The 25123-nt window shown below is 40.0% G+C and overlaps 1 protein-coding gene across 1 annotated transcript in view; it reads right to left on the bottom strand.

Annotated features, from left to right (window-relative positions):
- The window catches only part of RIMS2 (regulating synaptic membrane exocytosis 2), a 301167-nt gene extending 276258 nt beyond the window's left edge, over positions 1-24909 (bottom strand). Inside the window, 1 exon segment of the mRNA XM_032222740.1 lies at positions 24743-24909. Within this exon segment, the coding sequence (XP_032078631.1) occupies positions 24743-24909 (167 nt within the window).
- Between the last annotated feature and the right edge of the window lie 214 nt (positions 24910-25123).

Raw genomic sequence — 25123 nt, 5'->3', positions numbered from 1 at the left:
AGACTCCCACTTTCTAGCCTCCAGCCTTAACCACTAGACCAAGCAATCCAGACTTGAAATGTTTATGGTAATTTTCATCTGACTTGTGCATTTTATCTTGGCCAATATCTTATCCTGGCTTTTTAAAAACTCTTTAGGATAAAAGTTAATGCTTTGAATGAATGTATTTCAGAATATTTAAAACTTTGAAATTCAGTCTTCTGGGTGATTCATGCACCAGTTTAACCACTGGTGGTTTGTTTACCCTTCATTTCGTTAATTTTATTAGTCCTGTTATTAGATGGTTTTGTTCCACATGAATAGATTTAATAGATTAAAAATACAATTAATGTTTTATTTAGTGTAGTAAATGGTATAGGAAGGGTAGCCATGTTCATTCATGGAAACGCTTCCTTCAACCTTAAAGGTAAAAGTAAAGATTTCTGATTCTAGGGGGCAGTGCTCATCTCCATTTCTTAGGAGCCAAGGGAGTCAGTGTTGTCCAAAGACATTTCCATGTTCATGTGCTCGAGGTGCATGGAACATTGTTACCTTCCCTCCAAAGTGGTACCTATTGATCTACTTGCACTTGCATGTTTTTGAACTGCTAGGTGGCAGGAGCTGGGGCAAGAAAGGAGAGCTCACCCAGTTGTGCGTTTTTTGGGTCTTGGACCCAGGCTGTTAGCTTTTCCAGCTGACAAGCTCAGCTTCTTTAACCACTGAGCAACCGTGCCCTCCTCCTTCATGCTTAGCTGTTACTGATTAACCCAATCGAATTTCTGAATAAGGAGGCTAGAATTCATAAAACAATAATACAGATAGTCAATTTATGGCTGTAAAGGAGCTTACCCCATACAATTATAAGTCATGATGGTCATAAAGTTGATCATCATGTGTTTAATGGTTGTTAAGCAAATGGTTGTTACATGAACCCATGGTTTGTTATGGAAGTTTTGTCGAAAATCAGAAATAAATTGTAGTCGTCCTGTAACTTCAAATGGTTACTAAACAACCGGTTGTTTGTCAAGGACTATCTGTAGTCATAATAATACTTTAAACATCTGGCTGATGATGAGAAAGACAGAAAAAGTCTGGATTGTTTGGTCTAGTGATTAGGCTCCAGACAAGAAAGTGGGAATCTGTGAGTTCAGGCCAGATAAAATCGGGTTGACTTTGGGCCAGTTACTCTCTCTCTCAGCCCACCCCTTGTTATGGGAGCATAGGAGGAAGAAGGTGTGTTGAGTTATTGTAAAAAAAAAATAAAGGTGGGATACAAACAAACAAATAATAATAGTGGAAGTTGCAGTACCTGGTGACAGCACAATAGAAAAGAGCTGGAGAAAATCATAGACCTACAAACAGAAGTAGAAAGTCTGTGGCAAAAGAAAACAAAAATAGTACTATCAGTAATAGGCACCTCAGTTGCATTCCCAAAACAACTGAAGTGTCATTTGAAGACCAATGGGCATTGACAAAATGGCCATCAGTCAGTTGCAAAAGGCAGCTTTACTTGGAACAGCTTACATCCTGCAACAATACTTTTAAAATGTTTTCTCAAAAACATTAAGAACAGATTAGTTCAAAAATTGTTAATCATTTCCCACTTCACACCCTATTGAAACATTCCTAATTTGGTTTATTAAAATGGAACCTTTGCAAGACGTCTTGTTACATTCGCCTTAAAAATAAGCCAGGATTAAATAGATTCTTTGCCTAAGGTATGTATAAAGCAGTGGGTCCTCAACCTTCCTAATGCGGTGACCCTTTAATACAGTTCCTCACGTTGTGGTGACCCCCAACCATAAAATTATTTTATATTTTCCGTATTTTTTCAAAAATATGTGTTTTCTGATGGTCTTAGGCGACCTCTGTGAAAGGGTCGTTTGACCCCCAAAGGGGTCCCAACCCACAGGTTGAGAACCACTGGTATAAAGTATGTATAAAGTATAAAAGATACAGAGAATATCTACTGAGAACTCCTTTGTCAGCCACCAGGCTCCTTGTCTTACTATGGTTTTTGAGTTACATTAATAACTACAAAAATAAATATACACAACAGGCAAGAGAAATTAACAGTCATTAGTCATTAACACAACTAGGATATGGGTCCCCTTCACACACTCAGGAGCCTAGGCTATATCACAAAACCAGGTCTTTTGGAGCTTCAATAAGGCCAACAGGGGTCAGGGGCAAATTAGGTCTAGAGGGGAAATGTTCTAGAGGAGAAGTGCCTATGGCAGAAAAGTCTTCTGTGCCTACCAGCTAGCATTCTACCCAAAGCATGCCCATCCTGCAGACTGAATATGATGAGAAGAAACAACTAGGGAGAAATGGTCTTTTATTACCTGATCCCAAGCCATAAAGGGGTTAAAGGTGAAAATAAATTCTGTGCATACTTGCACATATACCAAGTAGGTCGATACATTTACTATCCATGCTGCCGGTGTCTGTATCAGTTGAAGCTTCTCAGTGCTCTTCAACAACAGCCCCATGTAGAGCACATTGTAGTAGTCCAGATGGGGGAGCCACGCGGGAATGAGTGATAATAAGAAAGACCTCCTGGTCCATGAACAAGCACAAATGGCACACAAACTAAAGATGTGCAAAGGCCCTTCTATCCAGACCTGCCACCCGTTCTTGAGTAGGACCCATGAGTCCAGGGCAGCCCCCAGATTGTACACCAGGTCTGTGTGAACCAGTGCAAACTCAACCAAAACCAAAGATGAAAGATCCTCAGCACCAGAAGTTCCAAAAACCCACAACTACTCAGCCTTGTTTGGTTTGAGCCAATATTTCTTGCTCTCTGTTCAGGGCCCTATAGCAGTGATGGCGAACTTATGGCAAGCATGCTGGAAGTGGCACACAGAGCCATCTCTCCGGGCACATGAGCCATCACCCGTTGCTGTTCTGCGTTCCAGTGCACTGGCCAGCTGGTCTTCACATGTATGGGAGCGCTGGAACCCAGAAGAGCAGCTGCCCAATGCATGTGCACGCGCTGGGAAGATGATCTTCCGAATTCATTCTGCAGATATTAAGTCCAGCTGGCATGCGCATGCCAGAAACCAAAAGATCATTTTTCCAACATGTGCATGAGCACTGGGCAGTTACTGTTCTGGTTTCTGGGACGCACATGCTCCCATTTTGGCACTTGGTGCCAAAAAGCTTCACCAATACTGTCCTATAGCATCCAGGTATTGACAACAGGATGTATAGAACCTCAGTTAGGTTGACCTGGAGTTGTAAAGCTGAGTGTCATCAGCATAGTAATACTTCACCCAAACCACTTGGTGACTTCACCCAGCAGCTTCATGTTTGATGTTAAACAAGAGAGAAAGGAGAAAAAAGCTCAGTAGCAGTCCATAAAGTAGAGGCTGCAGGTTGGGATCTTCCGCTCCTGTATCAACACTAATTGGAACTTGACTTGAAGGATGAGAACAGGTCCCATATAATGCCAACCACTCCAACTACTGCAGGATAACATGTCAATAGTAACAAAAGCCATTGAGAGTCCAAGTAGAGAAGGATGATGCAGTACATATATCCTGCTCCCATCTAGAACACTATCAATGTCATCTTGATCTCATCATACCATGCTTCAATCCCATCTGAAGGGGGTTCTTGAAAATGGGGGATTTATGAATAATAGTAATTCAATTTACATGGCCATCCACCAGAAGGGAACTCATTGCTTGCCCAATGGTAAAATGTGGCAAGAGCTGTCAAACAGCGAAGGGTGGCTCTAGCAAGCTAACAAGGCTCCGAAAACCTGTTTCAAGTGCCCCAAGGGCAAAACGCTCGACTATGTCAGCTCCATATTCTGACACCTAGAAGCATGAAATAAAAGCCTTTCCAATAAGTAAAATTCAAATTTGAGAGGAAATCACACTTATCTGAGCCTGGAGCTGAAGAGAAACAGTCCTGCGAGCTAAGACTGAATTGAAAGACTGAGGACCGTTACCGGGGGGGGGCATGTCTTCAGACTTTCAATTCAATCAACGAGCTAGCAGACTAGAATAGCCCATCCTGGACTCTCCAGTCAATACCATGGAGAACAGGAGAACAGATGTGAACTCACCACCCAGAATGAGTAGGCTATTTTTTACCTCCTGGGACCCAGAGTTTTGGTACTACTTGGAAGAAGGTCAAAACAGCCCAGCCATCGCCTTCTTTGGAGCGTCTATTTTAGAAAACAAAAAGCAACTTAGTTGTTTTCCCGCAAGAAAACAACTAGACTCAGAGAACACGAAGGACCCCTCCGACAGAAAAGCCCATTCGCAAGTCTATAAATGAGAGAAAGAGGTTTATATATTGAGGGTTTATAGACTGAGACTGGCTAGAAGAGTTGAAGACCTGGGGGGAAATGAAAGATCTAAAGAGCTAAGAAATTGTTAAGGAAGCAAAACATAGTGATACAAAACATAGATATAAGAACATAGAGATAGAAAGTATAGATTAAATAAAATAGCAATAGCAATAGCACTTAGACTTATATACCACTTTATAAGTATTTCACAGCACTTTCTGAGCAGTTTCCAATGCCAGCATATTACCCCCAGCAATCTAGGTCCTCATTTTACTGACCTGGGGAGGGTGGATGGCTGAGACAACCTTGAACTGGTCAGGATCAAATTCCTGGCTATGGACAGAGCTAGCCTGAAATACTATATTCTAACCCACAGTGCCATCACGACTAACTTAGAGTAACAGGAAGACAGTATATGTAATCCCTGAGTTACAAATGTTCCCTTAGCAACGCTCGAAGTTACGTGATAAGCATCTCCTAATGTTTACGAACAAGTGCCAAAACTACAAAACTTGCAGCACCATAGCAGTTGTTCACCCTTACGAACAACTGAAGAAGCTCCGCAACATTAATTCCGCACTTTTCCAGCCAAAATGGGAACTTTGGAGCAGCGGGCTTGCCCCTCCAATGCTCCGGTTGGGCCTGACACAGGCCTCACCTGGCACATTGCTGATGAAATGGAGTCGTCCCCCAGCACATTGCAGGCCTTGGGTGGTCTTAGGCAGGTGGCTGTTCCATCACTACCCCCCACATCGTTTTCCCCACTATGAAATACCTCATGTGCACTTAACAAGCCTTGCGTTCTATTAGCGAATGTGTGGACAAAAGGAGGGAGTGATCCCATTCAAGGTTAACTCACACCAATCCTCAGGTATGAATGGAATGGGCAGGCTCCAATCCATTTGTAACTTGAGGACTACTGTAATCAGGGGTGGGTTCCTGCCAGTTCTAATCTCTTCTATAGAAGAGGTTCTGTGCTGTTTAGGACCAGTTCCAGCTCCCTCCCCCCACCCGTCCGGACATCATCAAGATGAAGAGCAAGAGGAGGAATTCTGGGAGATGAAGTCCACCCGTCTTAAAGCTGTCAAGTTTGACACCCCTGGGTTTTTTTTTCTAAAGGGTTAAGGGTGCAAGGGTCTTGTAACTTGACAGCTTTAAGATTTGCATGCTTCAAATGCCAGAATTTCTGAGCCAACATTTTGGTTGCTAAGCAAGAGCGTTGTTAAGCGAGTTTCACCACATTTTACAAGTTGGCCACGCCCACTCAGTCACATGGCTGGCAAGCCACTTCCACCCGGTCACATAGCTGGCAAGCCATTCCCACAAAGCAGGCCACACCTACAGAAGAGGTTCTAAAAAAATTTGAACCCACCACTGACTGTAATATAAGATAGGTGGATAGATAGTAATAAACAGATATTTAAATAGAAACAAGCATGGATTAGCTTTAAATTCTGAAGTAAGGAATAGGAGTTTATCTTGGTACAGTAAAATAGTTTTTGGTGGCAAACAAATGCAGTCTTGTGTTTGTGCCTCAGACATAAGAAAAATACTAACCAAATAATAAAATCTGTATCATGAAGTCATTGTGCAAATACTGCAACTTACATGTTCGCATCAAGAATAAAGCTGTTTGTACTATACAGATTTCACAAGGACTGAATTTCCATCAGGATGTTAGAATAGTGTCTCATCATTTTTTGTGTTAATGTGTTTGCTGGCAATTTGGTTACCTTTCACAATTGTATTTACTGTTAAAGTTCAACTTGGTAATTGTACCAATTAAATAAGTCCTCTTCAGTGATTTTTAAACATGAAAGCTGAAAATTAAACAACTATTTTATTGTATTTTTACTTGCCCCATATTTTTGGGGGTATGTTTGGTGGAACAATCAGATGTCTACCATATCTGGGTTGCAAAAATCAGATGAACTCTATCTAGGTGACAGAAGAAATAGAGAAGCTCTATTTTTTTATTGCCATTTAGCAGTTGCCTAAAGTCAAGCAGACCAGATATGGTAGACCTAGTAGTCAAGTTCTGGTACAAAGAGAATTCCTGAATGTTTAATGAAATAATGATCCTAAGTCATATTTACCAAACAAATAATTGTTCTGAAGTAGAGCTCAAGGCTCTAGTTACCAGCAAATTAGGGACATTCATTTGTGTTTGTTTGCAGTTGTTGTATTCATTTAAAATGAATAGAACCTCATTCATGAAAAGACAGCATGAACGTAGGAGTCTCCAAATACAAGTGTCATTAATAACTAACCCAAGTAACCTGAATGTAAATTAAACAGGAGGAGGAAGGAGTGGCATGGATGTTCACTGCCTTGAGTTACTTATAGAGTAATAAAGACAGGATAAAAATCTAATGAATAAATAAATTTAATAAATAGATAAGTGATGAAATGCTATTAGGTCTGGAGCATTATGTGGCAGGTATTTGTCTGTTTCAATTCTAAAGTCCCAGAACACTTTAGCATATTTATTTTTATTACTTTGTGTGTTTGTAGCAACAATTTGGTGGGCCACTATTTCTTCAGCTTTTGTGCAGAGGCAGCATTTGCTACCTGTAGTTGTCTTCCTCAATTCTAGTCTTGTATGCATTGGTTATTAAAGCTTAGTTTTGTGCAGCCAGAATTAGCCCCTGTCCCTTATTTCAGTTTTCCTGTTCTAAGCCAATGCCAAGTCTTATTATCTGCTTTGCCTGTTTTTTATGTACCATCCATGTAATGCTTTGCCTTGCTATGTCTGTTTTCTGTCCTTAGTTTGGCATTTGTTATAGACCAGTTTGGTATCTATGGTGTCTATCACCACTGATCAGCAACTGTGTCTTCAATTTGCCAATGAACTTTGCCCAAAGTTTTTGACACCTATTATTTCGAAGAGGAGGAGGAAAAGGAAGAGGAGGAGATGGTTGAAGGTAAATAATATTTATTTTGAGATTGTAAGGCCAGAGTTTGGTTCAAGATGGGCGACTATATGTTTTAAATATTTAAATAATTAAATAAAATTAAACATCCCTTTCAAAAAAAAATATTTATAGAAGGAGGCAATAGCAAACCACTTTTGAAAATGTTGCCAAGAAAACTGCATAGACTTGCCCAGGCATTTGCCAGGAGTCAAGATTGATGCAACTGCCACTCCAGTATATCAAAGCTGGAGATGGCACCTAGTACTAGAGCAAAGGAATAAGTGAGCAAGATGAGGGTGCTACCGTGTTTCCCTGAAATATGACCTGTCCTGAAACTAATGCCTTGCCCTATTTTTCGCGTGGGCAAAAATATAAGCCCACCCCCCAAAATAAGCCCCCTGGACAACACCCCTTCTGGCCAGTCAGAACACTGCTCACTGACCTAGCAGTATCCCGAAAGCGCCAAGCCACGGGAGCCAGGGGGAAAGGCGCTCACGTTGCTTGGTGCCTTCGGGATACCGCTAGGTTGGGGAGTGGCATTCTTTGTGGCCAGAGGTAGAGTTGCTGGAAGGCTACTCCCTTGCGAACTGGCTCCCGAAGAGCCAGGCACAGCCTCAGGGGCGAAGCAGCCATGAGGTGACCACACTTACGAGCAGCTGCCCGGCAAACCCCCTCTCCAGCCGGACAGAGTGCCATTCACTGACCTGGGGGTATCCCGCTCTAGGAGTGCGCTCTATGGTTGTGGGCCGGCTACCAGACAGAGAGTCTTTCAGATGGAGAGTCTTCCAGCAGCAAGTCCACAACCATAGAGCGCATTCCTAGAGCAGCTGCTGCTGGAAGACTCGGCAACCGGGTTTTGGAGTTTGGAAGCCGGATAAGAAGTTATGCTCTGAGCGCGACGGGGCAGAACAGACACTCACGCAACCCTCCACTCTCCAGCCAGGCAGAGCTCCATGCACTGACCTAGGGGGTATCCTGAATGTGCCAAACCGTGGGAGCTGGGGAGCGGGCAGAGCACACGTATCTTGGCGCCTTAGGGATACCCCCTAGGTCAGTGAATGGCACTCTGCCTGGCTGGAAAGGGGGTTTGCCGGGCAGTTGCTTGTGAGCGTGGTCACCTCATGGCTGCTTCGCCCCTGAGGCTGTGCCCAGCTCTTCGCAAGGGAGCAGCTACCCGGCAACTCCAAAACAATAAGCGCTCCCCCTATAATAAGCCCAAGGCCATATTTCGTGGGGCAAAAGAAAATAAAACCCTGACTTATTTTGGGGGAAACACGGTACTATTTCAAATCTTGCCAGAGTTTTACCAAGAAAACTCCAGAAGTTGTTGATTGTGACAAGGCACAGAGGGAAAAAATAAAGGTGAAGGCTTCAACTTATTAAGTTATATATATTCTGATTATACAAAGATAAATTAGAAAACACCTATAGATAGAAAATTTCTTATATGTACCAAAACACTTCTAAACACGCTATTATGCTAAGAAAGCTAACAAGTGGTTTGTGACAAATGCTGCTCATAACTCTTTATTTAACATAGAGCATTGTGTTGATCAGTAACATATTTTGCACATACAACAATTCAAAATGGTAGAAAATGGATCAGCTGCCATTTGTGTCATGAGTTTCTCTGGTTCTGATTACTAGTATCTTTGATATGACTTCTCCATAACTTTACTAATATAAAGTAAATATTAGCAATTAGCGTCTAGGATTTGCAGCATTTTCTTTTAATGAGTTTTGAAACTGTAATGCTTAATGCATGTTTAGTACCACATCCTATCCTCAAACGTCAAACAAATATAAAAACCAACGTTTATTGTCATGTATTGTATTCTCATTCTGAAAACACTTGTACTAAAAGCTCTGCTGAGGCTTACTGAAGAATATCAATGTTTTAATCTTACAATGAAATTGGCATTGTAAGAAACTTCAGAAATTGCTCTCAGATGGCGAAGGTAATAAAGTTACCATTTATGCACTGATTTTTTCCTAACGTTTTGTACCTTTAATGAGATCATTAGCTCATAATTAATTAAATGTCCTCCCTCAAGGAGTTACCTATGGAGAATTGTATGTGATCAGGGAAGCTATCACAATCAAAAGGCCTTTGATGTATTCTATATAGTTAGATTCTTACAGCATTTCTGCTCCGCAGCCTTAAATTTCTCCTATCTTTTATTGATTGTTGCTGGACTCTTATGACGACTTAAGAAAATTCTGTGTGAATTGGGTCATTTCAGCATCAGCTTGTGGACTTTCAGTTATGACAACTCCCTTTGGACAATTCTTCTATTCCCAACTTTCCATGCCAAAGCATTTATAATTGCTTTCATTTCTCTGAATGGATCTTACTGGAAATATAGACTGTTTTGAAAACCGTTAATGCTGTTTACAAAGTTAAGCAGGGGTGAAATTCAGCAGGTTCTGACAGGTTCTGGAGAACCTGTAGCGTAAATTTTGAATAGTTTGGAGAACCAGCAAATACAACTTCTGGCTGACCCCAGAGTGGGGTCGGAATGGAGATTTTGCAATATCCTTCCCCAGGAGTAGGGAGGGAATGGAGATTTTTCAATATCCTTCCCCTGCCACGTTCACCAAGCCACGCCCACAGAACTGATGGTAAAAAAATTGAATTTCACCACTGAAGTTAAGACATGAAAATGCACAGATACTCAAGCACAAGTTTAAAATAAGAGTTTAGATTCTTTGTTGGTGTGTTCAAAAATAACTGTGAAAAACACTTTTGGAGTGACAATGTCTGGTAGATTTTCATGGATATGGAAAGCAATCATGAAACTTTTATCTATCTCCCAAAATCTTGCCCATATACTTCCAAATTAGCCCAGACAGATTTCAAAAGAAGAAACTACTCAATTTCTTAGAGTCAAAGGAAGAATTTGAACTACTGAAAAGATCTGTGATTGCCAGCATTCACAGGAGAAATGAACTGTATCCTTATAGTCCAACAAGAGACAAGATAATTAATTAAGAGCATGGAAGGACGATTCCAAGCCTCATTATTGTATTCTTGAATTTATGGGCCTTTTCCAATTTTAGAACTGAAACAGCCTTTTGCTTTGAAGGGAGGCAAACGAATGCATATTTGCATGTGCACAACCCCATTTGCGCAAGTAGTGGGGGCTCAAGCCAAGCATGTATAAGATGACAGATATAAGTATAAACATGATTAAGAATATAGGCAACGGATATGAATAAGTGGGGACAGTGGACGGTAGGCATGTTGGTGTCTTTACAGACCTCTTAGGAATGGGTTGAGGTCAACAGTAGACAGTTTAAGGTTAAAATTATGGGGGTTGGGGATGAAACCACAGATTCAGGTAGTGCATTCCAGGCATTGACCACTCTGTTGCTGAAGTTGTACTTTCTGCAATCAAGTTTGGAGCGGTTTACCTTAAGTTGAATCTATTGTGTGCTCGTGTATTATTTATTTGTTTGTTTGTTTGTTTGATTGATTGATTGATTTATATACCGCTTCATAGGGCTTTCAGCCCTCTCTAAGCGGTTTACAGATTTTTTTGCAAATTGAGTCAGCAACTTGCCCCCACAGTCTGGGTCCTCATTTCACCCACCTCGGAAGGGTGGAAGGCTGAGTCGACCTTGAGCCGGTGAGATTTGAACCGCTGTTCAAATACTTCAGTTGAAGCTGAAGTAGTCATTGACAGGTAGGACGCAGATAATTTTGTGTACGACGTTCAGGTCAGACTGAAGGCAGTGTAGTTCTAACTTGTCTAAGCCCAAAATTTCAAGCCTGGTGGTATAAGGTATTGTGTTGCAAGCGGAGGAGTGGAGGACTCTTTTCGTAAAATATCTCTGGACTTGCTCAATTGTATTAATGTCTGATATGCAGTGCGGGTTCCAGACAGATGAGCTGTATTCGAGAATAGGTCTAGCAAAGGTTTTATATGCCCTAGTTTGCAATACAATATTACCAGAGAAGAAGCTTCACAAGATTAGATTAACAACTATTAATGCCTTTTTGGGAATGCTGCTAACAACTATCTTCTCTTTCTCATCTCTTTCCGTATCTCCTGTTTTTCTCTTCAAGCAAGCACTGATCTGATTTCTCTGTTATCCCCTTCCCTATTGTACTTCCTCTCTGGCCACCATTTTTCTTGCATCTATCATCCTATCCCTATTCTACTCTCTTTGTAGAACTCATCTACTATCCTTAAAACTTATAACAATTGTTAACACTGCGTCGTACTTGTTTAAGATAAATTTATCTCGCTTTTCAAACTGAAAGGCATTATAGGTAGTCCTCAACTTATGGAGACAACTGGGACCAGAACTTCCATCACTAAATGATGCCATTGTTAAGTAAATCCTGCCCAATTCTATGACCTTTATTGCCATAGTCATTAAGCAAATTATCACCATCATTAAGCAAATCACACAGTTGTTTAGCAAATCTGGCTTCCCCTATTGACTCTGCTTGTCAGAAGCCGACTGGGAAGGTTGCCAAAGCCAATCTCATGACCCCAGGACACTGCAATCATTGTAAATGTAGGCTAGTTGCCAAGTGCCCAAATTTGGATCACATGACAATAGAAATACTGTGATGATGTTTAAGTGCAAAGACTGGTCATAAGCGCTTTTTTCCCACACTGTTATAACTTTGAACAGTCATTAAACAAATGGTGGTAAGTCAAGGACTAACCGTATCAATAGTTTACAATTAAAAAAAAGACAGTCCTCACCCTCAGTTTTATAGAATATGACAAAGAAGGAAAAGAGAATAAATAGGAAAAAGAAAGAAAACAATTCATGTTTCAGAAGGGTTGTGTTTGACTTCGGGTGAGGCAGGAGGCATGGCCAGGGGAGCCTGGCAAGCATGACATCACTCAGGGCACCTGTGATGGCCCAAGCGCTCTGCCAGCGAAAACAGGCTCCCCAAACTCCGTTGTCATCTGCAACAGCCTCCTGCAACCCTCTGCCAGCAAAAATGGAGCTCAAGGGGGCCACGTGTAGTCCGCCTGAGCTCCATTTCTGGCTGGGGCAGCCTCCTGCAACTGTCTGCCAGAAAAACAAAGCTCGTGAAAGATGCACACAGCCCTCCCAAGCTCCATTTCACTGGCAGAGGCACTGCGGGGCAGTCCTTTGCTGTATCCAGGGCAGCGCCATGGGCCAGATCTAAGCACCCCTTGGGCCCGATTCGGCTCATGGGCCTTGAGTTTGACACCCCTGCTCTAACAGCTGAATATGGGCTGGCTCAGGAAGATCAGTGGTATTCAGATAATACCACAACCCTATGCAAATGTTCATGTTGCTATTCTTTATGACTTCTCTGACCTTTATAACCTCAGGATCAGCAAAACAAACAGAACAATAAAAAGTCACTTCTGATAGCCTAATACAAAAATCAGTGATTAAGGATATCTTTTCTCACTTTTGAACATCTCCTAACATCCCCTTTTTCCCTCTTTGCTCACAACTTCACTCTCACCCACTTTTCAACCTTTATAGTACTCATGCTTGCTAGCCCACTGTCCCTTTTGCTTAGTTGATTCTAGTATACACAATTGGTGAGCAGCATTTTATTCTTATCTCCAATAGCAGAAAATTCTGGGCTGGCTTAATTCATATCACAACATGAAACTGTTTATGGAATCACCATCTTTTGAGCTCACGGGTTTTTTGGGGGGGCGGGGGGATCCTAGTCCAAATATATAAATTAATTATATTTTTGAGAAGAAATGCAAGAGAATTGACGACAGGATCTTCTGCAATCCAAATGTGCTTTCTTAATAATAGAAGTATTTTTAACATGGAACTCAGCACAGGAAAGCCAATCTCTACAACAGATTGCTTAGCTTGAAGATTATGTTTATTCTCATCACTCTTTTATCTGTAGACATATGTTTCTTATCTATCTTTTTTCTTAATTCAATATGTACTTAACAAAGTACATGCACAGGCAAAAAAGAAAAAAGTGTTAGCATATCCAATAGTTTAAGAAGGGGCTAGAGCTTCAGTAAATATAAGGAAACAAGCCAAAATTAAATAGATTTGTTAAATTCAGATCTCACCACATCTGCTAAACTGTTGTTATATTATATAATAATACTGAGTTTTATTTTATGTTGAACTGATATATCTGCTGATAGAAATATAAACTTAAAGTACACATACTAATTACTAGAAACATTTCTGACTTCATTGTTTCTTTTAACATTTCCTGAGTCCTTTACCATCTATGACTAAATTAGATATATTTAACTCTAAATTGGATGCTATTCTTGTCTTTACACCCACAGAGATTTGCTCCTTTAGAGACATTCACTCCACAAACTCTCAGTGTTAAGAGAGATTTAGGGAGAACTGATTAAAAGAAAGGCAAGGTGTGACACAGACTTAAGACATCAGCACAGCATATTTCCATATTATATCATTGAAGATATTGACCATCATCCAAATCTCTCTGCGCATGTACAAATATATAGAACATAAATCATAGGGCTGGAAGCAACCTTCTAGTCCAACACCTCCTCATGGCAGGAGACCTTGTACCCCGCGCTAGTCAAATGATGTCCAATCTATTCTTGAAAACCTCCAGGGTTGGAGAGGACACAGAATTATTTTAGTATGCAAAACAGTCAGCACATATGAATGATTCACAGTTTGTGAATTTATGCTATTCAGGAGTCAGTTCTTTGGGCTATTCAAGAAGTTAGTTTTTTCAAACTCCTCCAAAACTTTCAGACAACAGAGATCATTTCATTTTTTAAAAATATAATTAAAGTTCTAATCCCAAGCACAGGATAGAACTCAGACTTTATTGAGGTAATCTTTTAGATAAGCAGCAGATTGCTAAACATCATTTTCTAACTCTGCATGGTGAATTTCAATTCATTATTCACATATTAGCTTTGTATATAGAAAAGTCTAAAAAATGTAGTCAATGCTTTTCTAAAGTCCAATTAATTAAATATGAGTATAGATCCAGAACTTCAAAATTCCTCATAATTTAACATTCTTCTCATGCCTGGCTCACTTACAATAATTCAATAATTACATGAGTTTCTAAACGTCTTAAAAGATACATTTTCCATTTGTATGTTAAAAAAATTAAATCATGTGTGGGAAAGATTCATTATTTAGTTAATAAAAAAACTAATTGGCAATTTGAACAACAGCCAATTCATTTATATAAGCATACAACTTTCTATTTCATATAGGAAATTCTTTTCATGCTTACCCAGGAGTAGAATAAATTTTATTAAATTACTTCTAAAAATATGAAATAGATCATACAGTAAGGGAGTCTTACATATAATGAATGAAGGAAATCAAAGTACAGGAAGATGATATTTATCTATGATGTAATTCAGTACACAAAAGAATTGCACCTTAATGACTAACATTATTGGAAAGTATTCATTATTACAAGACAATATTATCTACTAATACTTATTTTAGAGTCATACTTTATTTATTAGAATAAATATGAGATGTTAGAATTATAAGTAATTTATGAGAATCAATTAAATAGAATAACAAACTATTCCTAAAACTATGCATATTATCCTAAATTGTGCAGGGCATTCCGTAGTTGGATGAACAAATTAGAATGGCTAGCAACATTTAAGAGGGAAATTAAAAGCCAGTAATAATGATATTGAGGACCCGGATTGTTGTTGGGGGCGATATGCTGACTCTGTAAACCGCTTAGAGAGGGCTGGAAGCCCTATGAAGCGGTATATAAGTCTAACTGCTATTGCTATATTAATGCTAAAACATCAGTGGTCATTCATAGAGTATATATCTTTGCTCAGGGAGTACAGAAATAACATAATAGAGCAAAAATAGAGATTATCCTCTTAAATCAAATACAAGTCAAGGCAATATATTCTTATCATTTCCTTCAGTTCTTTCTGTCTTCCAGACAGAAACTAAATGTCCCAGAATTCTCAATTAATATGGTCTCAAGGCACAATACCCTGGGATCATTAAGGTTATAGTCAGAGGTGGGTTGCTACCGGTTTGCACTGGTTCAAGCAAACTGGTAGTGGAAATTGGGACTGGATCACTGAACTAGTAGGGACAGTAGGCTGGCCACGCCCCTGAATCAGTTCCCTGGTCACTCCTGCTGTTGCTGGCTTGTTTTTTAGTCATTTTTTTTCATGTTCTGCGCATGTGCAGAACAATTTACACTCAACTGCACACACACATGTGAAGCACGCACACGGTGAACCAGCAGCAATGCCGGCAACAACCCACCCCTGGTTATAGTCTTATATGTTTGGAGAGATGTCCTAGCATATCACAATTGCTAGTTGCTTATTGCAACAGGTATTGGCTATAGAAAATCTCCCTTCACTATCAACAGGACCTCTTTCCTTCCTTTCATTGTTTTACCAGTTGAAGGACGAAATGTACTATATATAAAAGCAACATACACTTGTATTTTTTCTAATTTTGTGCCTGTCAGAGTATAGATAACAAATGATTCTCACTTTTTTTTTAATAGAGTTGTTATCTCTCCCAATAAATGTACACTCTCCTGAGAGATAATGAAATTTAGAGCACAATTGTAATTTCATAAGGACCAAGTAGGATCTTGATTCCACTTGGTTTCCAGAATGTTATGTCTCTTAATTATGCATAAATTGAATCTGAATATACAAATAACAGCCAAGTTTGGTATCTGTTTCATTTAATTCATAAACAAGTAATCCAACATGTGATATGCTAGCATGAAAAAATAATGCCACTACCCCAATTCAGTCAATTCAATTAAAAGGATAAATAGGATCAGTTATATTAGTACTTCATTAAACAATCAGGACTGCTTTGGCCAGCCTTTCAATATAAAACTTATAAACACTAGTTCCCTATTGACAGTAAGGTTCTCACCATGTAGATTCAAGAGGCAATAAATGGGCTCTAGGAAAATTCTAAAGATTTTCATAAAAATATAATTGAGGCCAACTTGTCAGGAAAAGATTACAATACAATTTCTAAAACTCACCCCTTTACAATCAGAGGCAATGTCAAATTTATTTGGGACTTGATTAACAGTAACAGAGTTGGAAGAGACATTGGAGCTCATCTAGTCCAACCCCTGCTCATGCAGAAGACCTATACTAGGGATTCAAACTGCCAAACTGTCAACCTTTCTGACCGACAAGCTCAGCATCCTAGTCACTGAGCCTCCTAGCTTATAATAATGAAATTTCCAAAAGAGACCACCCTGTTAAAAGTACAAGACATCCTGAAAAGATTTAAGAATATAACTGCTTACTTTAAATGTCCTTAATAATATATTCAGTTAGCAAAACTTAAGTACCACCAGTTTTAGCATATCAAGTTTTAGGACCATTGAATCATAGAGTTCAAAGGAGCAATTAAGCTAACTTGTTCAATATTGTGCCATCTGACACTGATAAGCACTACCTTAATTTTTTTTTCTGTTCTTTTGTTTTGTTTTTTCCTGTTCTTTCTTTTTCCTTCCTTCTTTCTAGTTTTATATGGCCATCCTTCTTAAGCAATCTGTGTGGCTAACAACAATCATAAAACCAATAAATAGAATAATCATAAAAATAACAAAAACAAAACAATAAACAAAAACCCTTCCTGTAAATGGGATGTCACACTCAGCTACTCTCTTTCTATGTCTTCCACCCATACAAACTCAGTGACTCAGTAAAAAGGCAGGTCTTAATAGCCTTCTGAAAGGATAGAAGGATCAATGGTGTATTAACCATTGAGCAGACGAAGCAGGTTCTTAGGGCACCAGTCCCAAAGGGGGCACCACAAAGTTGATAAAGAAAGAAAGAAAACAATGAAGATTTGTACAATATGTACAAAGGATGTGGGCACCAAGATTTTTCAGTGCATAGGGGACCAGTGAGCCTTAATCCGCCACTGAGAAGGATGAAGGGTCTGTCAAATCGCCAGTGGGAGGGTATTCCACACTGTAAGGGCAGCCATGGAAAAGGGATCTTTCCAAAGTTCCATTGGATGGCAAGATTTCAGGAAGGGAACATGGAGAATGATCTCTCTATATTATTAGTGGCACAGCAGATATGCTTAGGGGGAGGAAGTCCCTCAAATAGCCAGGTCCCACGCCATGCAGGGCTTTAAAGATAATTAACCAGCATCTTGAATTGCACCCAGAAGAAAAAAGTGCAGCTTGTGCAACAAAGTTGTAACACGGGAGAATACTGTGCATGCTGTTTCATTCTGGACAGTTATAACTTCCAAGTGCTTTTCAACCATAGCCCAATGTAAAGCAAATTGAATAATCCAATCAGGAGGTGACTAAGGAGTGAGTGATCCTGAGCAAGGCCTTTTGGTTCAGGAAAAGGCATGACTGTGCATTAAAAAAAACTGTCCAAAGCCCCCCCTCCCAGCTACCACTGACTCATTAAACATGAGTGTGAATTCAGGGCTCCCAAATTATGCATCCGCTTGGTCCAGAAAAGTGCAACCCTGACCAGATGACAAGTCATCAGACCCTGGAGGTCCAAACACCCAAACCTATGCCATCCTGCCAGGGTTGAGCCATCCAGACCCTTGCACTCTCCAGGCACTTAAGACAGCATACAACATCATGCCCAGACTGGAGTATAGATGTATAACTGGATATCATCACTATACCGATGCTATACCATGTGCCATCAGATGATTTACCTAGTAGTTTCAAACAGAATAGAATAGAATAGAATAGAACAGAATAGTTGGAAGGGACCTTGGAGGTCTTCTAGTCCAATCCCCTGCTTAGACAGGAAACCCTACACTACTTCAGACAAATGATTATCCAACATCTTCTCAAAAACTTCCAGTGTTGGAGCATTCACAACTTCTGGAGGCAAGTTGTTCCACTGATTGTTTTAACTGTCAGAGAATTTCTCCTTAGCTCTAAGTTGCTTCTCTCCTTGATAAGTTTCCACCCATTGCTTCTTGTCCTGAACCTCAGGTGCTTTGGAGAATAGTTTGACTCCCTCCTCTTTGTGGCATTCACTGAAATATTGGAACACTGCTATCATGTTAAAGAGGAATGTGGGGGAGACTTGAGACTGTGGTACCCCACACTGCATCCACCAATACTGATTGGAACCAATCACAGAGAAAGGAAGAAAACCACTGCAAAACAGTGTTTCCCATTCTTGGTTCCCAGAAGTGGTCCAAAGGATACCACTAAGAGCTCTAGGAGAGCCAGGATAGTTGCAACACTCCAATCCCAGGCCATTCAAAGGTTATCAGCAGGCATGACCTCTACCATTTCAGTGCTACATACTAGCCTGAACTCAAGCTGAAAAGGAGCCAGATAATCTGCTTCATCCAGGACCCTCTCAATGCCAATCACCCTCTCAACAACCAAGCTTCCTCCAAAAGAGAAGGTTGGAGACTGGACAAAACTTATCTAACACTGAATCAAGATGTTCTCTTGAAAAAGAAGTATATCACAGTCTTCTTCAATACTCGTCCCTCTTGCAGAGGTAGTAACTAGGACTTGGACCCAGGCATATGTCACCTTCTAACCTTAACCAACCAGAAGAGGTGAGGGTCCAAAACAAAGGTGGCTGAGTCCTATCCATCTTGAGATCATTTAGCTTGAAGTCCTCTCAGATAATGGCCACTTTCAAAGGATGTGCCCAGCTGGAGTCCAGCTCCAAACAAAGTTGAGTGACTTTACCTTCCAGTTGTCAGGAATATTCCTCAGTGGGAGGGTTTCTGTGGCTTGACTTCAAGAGAAGTGGATGGTACCTTGAGATGAATAAAATCACATCTCCTTCGTGTTGAGCTTGATTCCTCCTGCAGACACCTCTGTTCTTTTGGCAAGAGCACTTGGCTGTCTGAAATACTGATACTCCAATTGGTATTGGCCTGACCAATTAGATGCACCAGGGAGAAATTGTGATCGATTCCACATGTTGAAGAGATTCAGGGTTCTGAGGTGAAGAGTAGCTGCAGTGAGGGGCAGCTGATAAGAACTCTAGGGCCTACAATAGGCTGATCATGGATGGTCGTGCCCCCAAAACCGAATCACAATGTCACTGCCCCAAGGCAAAAAGATCCAGCATCTCACACTCCCATGTGTGAGTTGTGCCATGAATAAGTTTTAGATAGTCAGCTACAGTTATAAAACTGTCTCTCGTGCAGTATTCTGCTTCATTTGTTTTGTTGTTTATGCTTTTTTTAGTAGTGCTGACATTGAGCAGCAATTGTCTCATGGCAATCAGCTTTCTTTCTAAGGTTTGGGGAGGGGGCAGCTTGGAAGCCTTTAAAGTCTAAATGTTTCAAACAGTGTTCTCCTGATTGGATGTTGCCATCTTTCTCTTTACTATCATATATGAAGGTAGTAAATATATTACATTTGTGTAATATGGTTATACGATATTGCTTGCTGTCTTTCTATTGTGTATGTCTTGAATTGTATTTTATCTATGAAAATCACAGAGAATCATTCTGATTACAGCAGCACAGAAGTTTAGACAAGCTAAATGAGCCAAACAGATGGAGCTTTTTCCTTCTATGCTGATTCTGTTCTGATTCTTTCCAACTTCTCAATTTGGTCTACAATCTTCAGATTTCCTACCCAAGTACTAACAGGCCTGACACTGCTTACTTTATTTCATACATCAGCAATGATTGGCTAGTTACTTCCATCTATCTTATATCTAATACTATCTTAGGACATGGCTTATCATGTCTTGTGAACTCATCCAATATCTCAGTACAATCCAATGCTCAAAACTATTTCAATAAATTTGATGGAGTAATTTCACTGGATGGGTAGCATTAAAAAGTTTTAGGTTGCTTTTAGTTGGTAAAAGTGATACATTTGCCTCAGAGGGACTTAACGCTCTGTTAGTACCTTTATTTCCACCTAAAATAACAAGAGAATGAAGACCAAAACTGCCATTTTCTTGCTATTGTTTGGTGTTCTGATTTGAGGTTGTTATGGAGCTTGCATAATCAAGACTAGGAGACTAATGTGGCCCTGAACTGGCTATTTGAGTTCTAAAGCACTTCCTGTATACCTTGTGGGTGGCTCAAGATTGTTCTTCACCTTTCTGGCTATATTCATATTGAGACCTATTAGTCAGAATGCTACAGAAGAAATATTATTGGTCTTGGTAGAATCTTCTATATTCCTCAGATTAGGAATGTAATACAACAGGCCACATGTTTAAAGTCATATGAAAATAAACTTATAGAGAAAAATGACATTCATTTATGCATGAGAAATCTATATTTTAGTACACAGATTAAAGTGAGGCAAATAAACTAAAGACAATCAATCTACAGACAACTATTGAAACTGTCACATAAGATTAAATTGTAATATAAGTATATAAGTACATAAGATAAAATAGTAAACCTATGGTAATATGGGCAGGAAACAAATTTAATAAATAAGTAATATTTACTTGTCAGATATTTAACACATAGCCCACCTTCAAAGGAAAAACCTAATTTTAACAGCAAGTTTTCCCCAGGACAAACCCAAGAAAATCTGCCAATAAGAACGCTTCATGGCTTTACCAAATGCCTTCAGAAAGCACAACTTGCCAAAAACAGATACCTCTGCAAAACAGCCATTTTATATGTCATCAACTTTCAGCAAATCCCAGCAGGAGTGAATATTGCCCTTATCAGTAGGAACTCCTGCTGATTCTAACTTTGCACCATTTCTCTTTGTTTCTTCAAAGAAGCATAGCAGAAAAATCATTGACTGCAGTGGGTTTATATATATATATATATATATAATCATATAAATTATATATGCATGATTTTGCTCTCGGAAAGGGAGAAAAAGAAGGGGGAATAATGTGACAGATGCCAGTGACATTATTGAATGCTCTTCTGATAAACACTTCAGTACCATAGTGATACTCATTAGAAAATCTGAATAAAACAGAAAGTATACAGGAAAAAAGCAGACTTAATTATCCAGCTGGTTTCCATTCATCATTTATATAAAACATTGTATAATTTATTCTTTAAAACACAAACTTTTGTTAAGAATGCTTTCAAAGTCAACTACTTTTTTGAATATGAAAATTAACTGTCAACCCACTAGGTAGACCAAATCAAGAAATCAATACGACAGGAAGCCTAGATCTACAATTATTCAGCATGACTATAAATAACACAATTTTGCAAATTTCATTGTGTTGTACTTCTCTATCCCCACCTCTACTTATGCCCCAATGAATCAGGGATGTGACTGAGTTGAGCCACTTCCAAATATTATTTTTGTTTCCCAGGGTTTAAAAAATGTTTCAGTTCCCTTTGCTTAGGTAATGACAGTTGCATATTTTTGTCAAGGTCATCTTCCTTACTTCTTATACATTAACCTTTGGTGTAGAGATGTTTTAATTTCATTGGAGAATATGGTTACACTTTTTTAAACCACTGTTTTTAATATTTTTAATAAAGACTTAAGATACAAAAACATTATCTGGAAGCTACTTCATATTTTAATAGGAAACAAGTTATTAGATTTGAAAATTATTTTTGCAATTATTGATGAAAAAAAGGAAAAAAACAGTATTAAATCTTTAAACAGTGAAATTCAGTATTTTTGACAATTATTGTTAGAGAAAAATTTAAAAGAATTTAAATACCAATCTTCTAGCAATTAATTCAGAAAATGTATCTTTAAATAATATTGAAAAGCAATAATAGAATAAGAGGTAGAAAGGAAGTATCTCTGCTTTTAAAGAGCCATATCATTAAGAATAATACTCATAGTTCCACTAGGTTAGAAGGTTGTCCAAATAATCAATATGTCTGAGAGAGATCATAACGTGTGTTAGTATACCAGCATTACATGTGCAACATGTGTAGTATGTAGTTTTACAGAGAAAATATGTGCAAACAATGTTAGGAATTTCCATTATCCTCACAAGGAATATGTGAAACTATTTCTGTGACTTAACAGAAAAGATACAATGAGCAATATTTGAGATGTCTGTAGTCACAAATCAGCCTTCCAATCTTTTCAAGGACTGTATGAGGCCATCCAATGACATGTTGATGTCATTCAAAGGGCACAGTTGAAAATTTTCCTTTTCGTTGGGGGTAGGTTGGTGTTATAGCAGAGATGAGACCAACTCTTATAACAAATAGCTTCATATCTCTTTCTCACATGATTTTTCTCTTCTTTTTCTTATCAGTCATTGCTACAGTAGTCTAATTGTCAATCTTCCAAATTTGATAAGTTACTTCATTTTTAAAAGATGAAGTACTTATAAATAATCTTTCAATGTTTTATTTAAAATATGTTAAAAGTTCTGATCAGTCAGTTTGGCTTTCTCAAAGATCTTTTTCATGTGTTAGTTATGTGACTGCATAGCATATGTTAGCTATTCAAAAAAAAGGACTGACACTTCTGGATTCCAGTTAATGAACAAGCCTTATTATCATAAGCTCTATCATAAATTGAAACACTATCAATGGAGTTGTAAAATATATTTCTGCTTAAATACTTTTTATATCTATTTGAACCTTCCTTTCAAAAAACATTGGTCAATGATTCTGCATTAATTTGAAGCTACATCATTTGATTATGACCATTTTACTTTTAAAACCAAATAGGTGTATTCGCTGTCTGTAGAAACAACATATTCTAAATCAAAATTACATTTTAATCCCAAAGACTATTGTTAAGCAGTCATTAGAATAATAATTAGAAATATTTTTACAAATGTTAATTGTTATTAATCATTTAGAATGTCACATAATTTAAAACAAAACTACATTATTAATCTTTACGAAGTCATTTAGCATTAATAGAGAATTCAAATTGTTCTTTTAGAAGTTACTGTAAATTATTAACTAGAGTTGGACTAGCATGTATGGGTATGGTATGGGTATGGGTATGGTGTGTGGGTGTGTGCATGTTGCAGTGGCTTCCCTTTAATGGACAAATAAGTTTATTTTTTTGTATTTTTAAACTTAACAATACAGTAATGACTTTTACCTCTCTCTCGACTGAAGATAAAAATAATCTAAGCAGAGTAATTTTTTGTCAACCCCAGTATTGTTCACAATACACTAATTCAAACACAAGTCATCAACTAAGCCCACAAAGAGCTATCAATTCCAAATTTGAATCAGTTGTTCAACAAAAAAAATGGCCTAATATAACTGATTGATCTGAATATTTTTAGAGATATTTAAACTTCAACATATTTATTCTGATCTCCTTTAGTTTTCAAAAGGCCCTATGCTGTTAAACAAAAAAAATGTGGTTCCCCCCCCCCCATCTTTTATAACATTGTCTTTGAAGAATATAAGCAAAGACAGGCAACTCTGAACTCTGCTTACCAAGAAAATATTAACAGGCAAAAACACTTCAGGTGATCCAATGTACAGGGATGAACTCCATGCATTTATTGTCCATCACTAAAGTATTTAATCAGACAGGAAATTTCATTATCCACAACACACACACACACACACGCACTATGTGTGTGTGCATGTGTGTGTGTGTATGTGAAGATTATATATATACCTACACCCGTGATAATCTACGAAAACTATATATATATGTTTGTATGTATGTATGTATGTATATATATATGTTTGTATGTATGTATGTATGTATACATACATACATACATACATACATACATACATACATATAAAATAAATCTTCAGACCATTCTAAAATAGACCAATGCTGATAGACTGTGCCAGAGGAAGGGAGCAAGAAGATAAACGAGGAAGAAGCACATCGGCAATAGGACAGAAAGCCGGTATCCTTAACCCTGCCTGGACAGCTCCTGGTGCTGAAAGAGCCTGAAGCGGAGCTCTCGCTAAGCAACTATTAGCCCACGACTGAACGGGACCCACAGGTGCAGAGACAAGGTGCGCCGCCTGGGAAGCAAGAGGCAGGTGGAAGGGGTGGGGGGGGCTACACATTATTTGGGGGAAGATGGCGGCTTCTCCGAGCCCACCCCAAGACCGGCGGCAGAGAGAACCTGGGCTTCGGAGGGACAGCGATGCCCGTGGCCAGCTGCCTGAGGCAGGCGAGAAAAGGCGGCGAAAGGAGCAGCCGCCAGACTCGACTGTCTAAAGCCCCGCTGGGGTGAGACACCCCTTTAGACCCGCCATGCGGCCGCCGCCACTTCCTGCTGCCGAGACCATCCGCTTCGCAGGGAGCGAGTGACAACAGCACCTGTGCGGCCATGTTGGGTGCCTGGCCCCGCTCCACGCCTGGACGGCGAATAGGAGCCTGAAAAGCCGGGAGGGAGGGAACTCTCGGCTCTCTGCCTTCCCACCTCCGGCTAGGGTGGACGGGGCCAGCGGCAGCCACAGCCGGGAGCCAAGACATGGCCGGGCAGCCTCCTGCGCCGCTCCCGGGCGATCCTACCAAGGCCTTCCTGCCCGCCCGATGCCCGCCCGATGCCCGCCGCTAGGCTAGCAGCCCTCCCCGAAAGCAGACCCCGTCCGTGGGGTGGAGGCCCGGGCAGCCTTCCCCTCCCGGGATGGGGAGCCAGAATTTGGGAGGGTGGGGTGGGGACGGCGGGGGTACTGGGGTGGGGGAGAGAAAAGTAGCGCTTACTTCAGCACGGACTGCTCCTTCTCTTCTTCCTTCTTCTGGCGGTCCATGACGGCTTGGATGATCTTCCTCTCTTCCTCCGTGAGGTGGCTGAGGTCGGGCATCTCGGGCGGAGGCGGCGGAGGCGGAGGGGGAGCAGGGCCGCCTCGGGGCCCAAGAGGAGCCGACATCTTTGGTCGAGGGAGCTTCGGCGACAAACACTCTAAATTGGGAAATACTGGGCGAACTCAGGCGGAGGCCGCCGAACAAGCAGCGGGCGCCGCCGCCGCCGCCGCCGCCGCCAACGGCGCTGAGTGAAATACATACAAATCAATACCCTTTCATCAATGGGCAGCTTAATTAATGCCCGGCAGGGGAGGGGTGGCGGAGAGAGGGGAGGGGAGG

Source organism: Thamnophis elegans, chromosome 8 (genome assembly GCF_009769535.1).
Source record: "Thamnophis elegans isolate rThaEle1 chromosome 8, rThaEle1.pri, whole genome shotgun sequence".
Lineage (NCBI taxonomy): Eukaryota > Metazoa > Chordata > Lepidosauria > Squamata > Colubridae > Thamnophis > Thamnophis elegans.
Note: the sequence above shows the minus strand (reverse complement) of the source record. Positions and strands in the feature narration are given on the sequence as shown.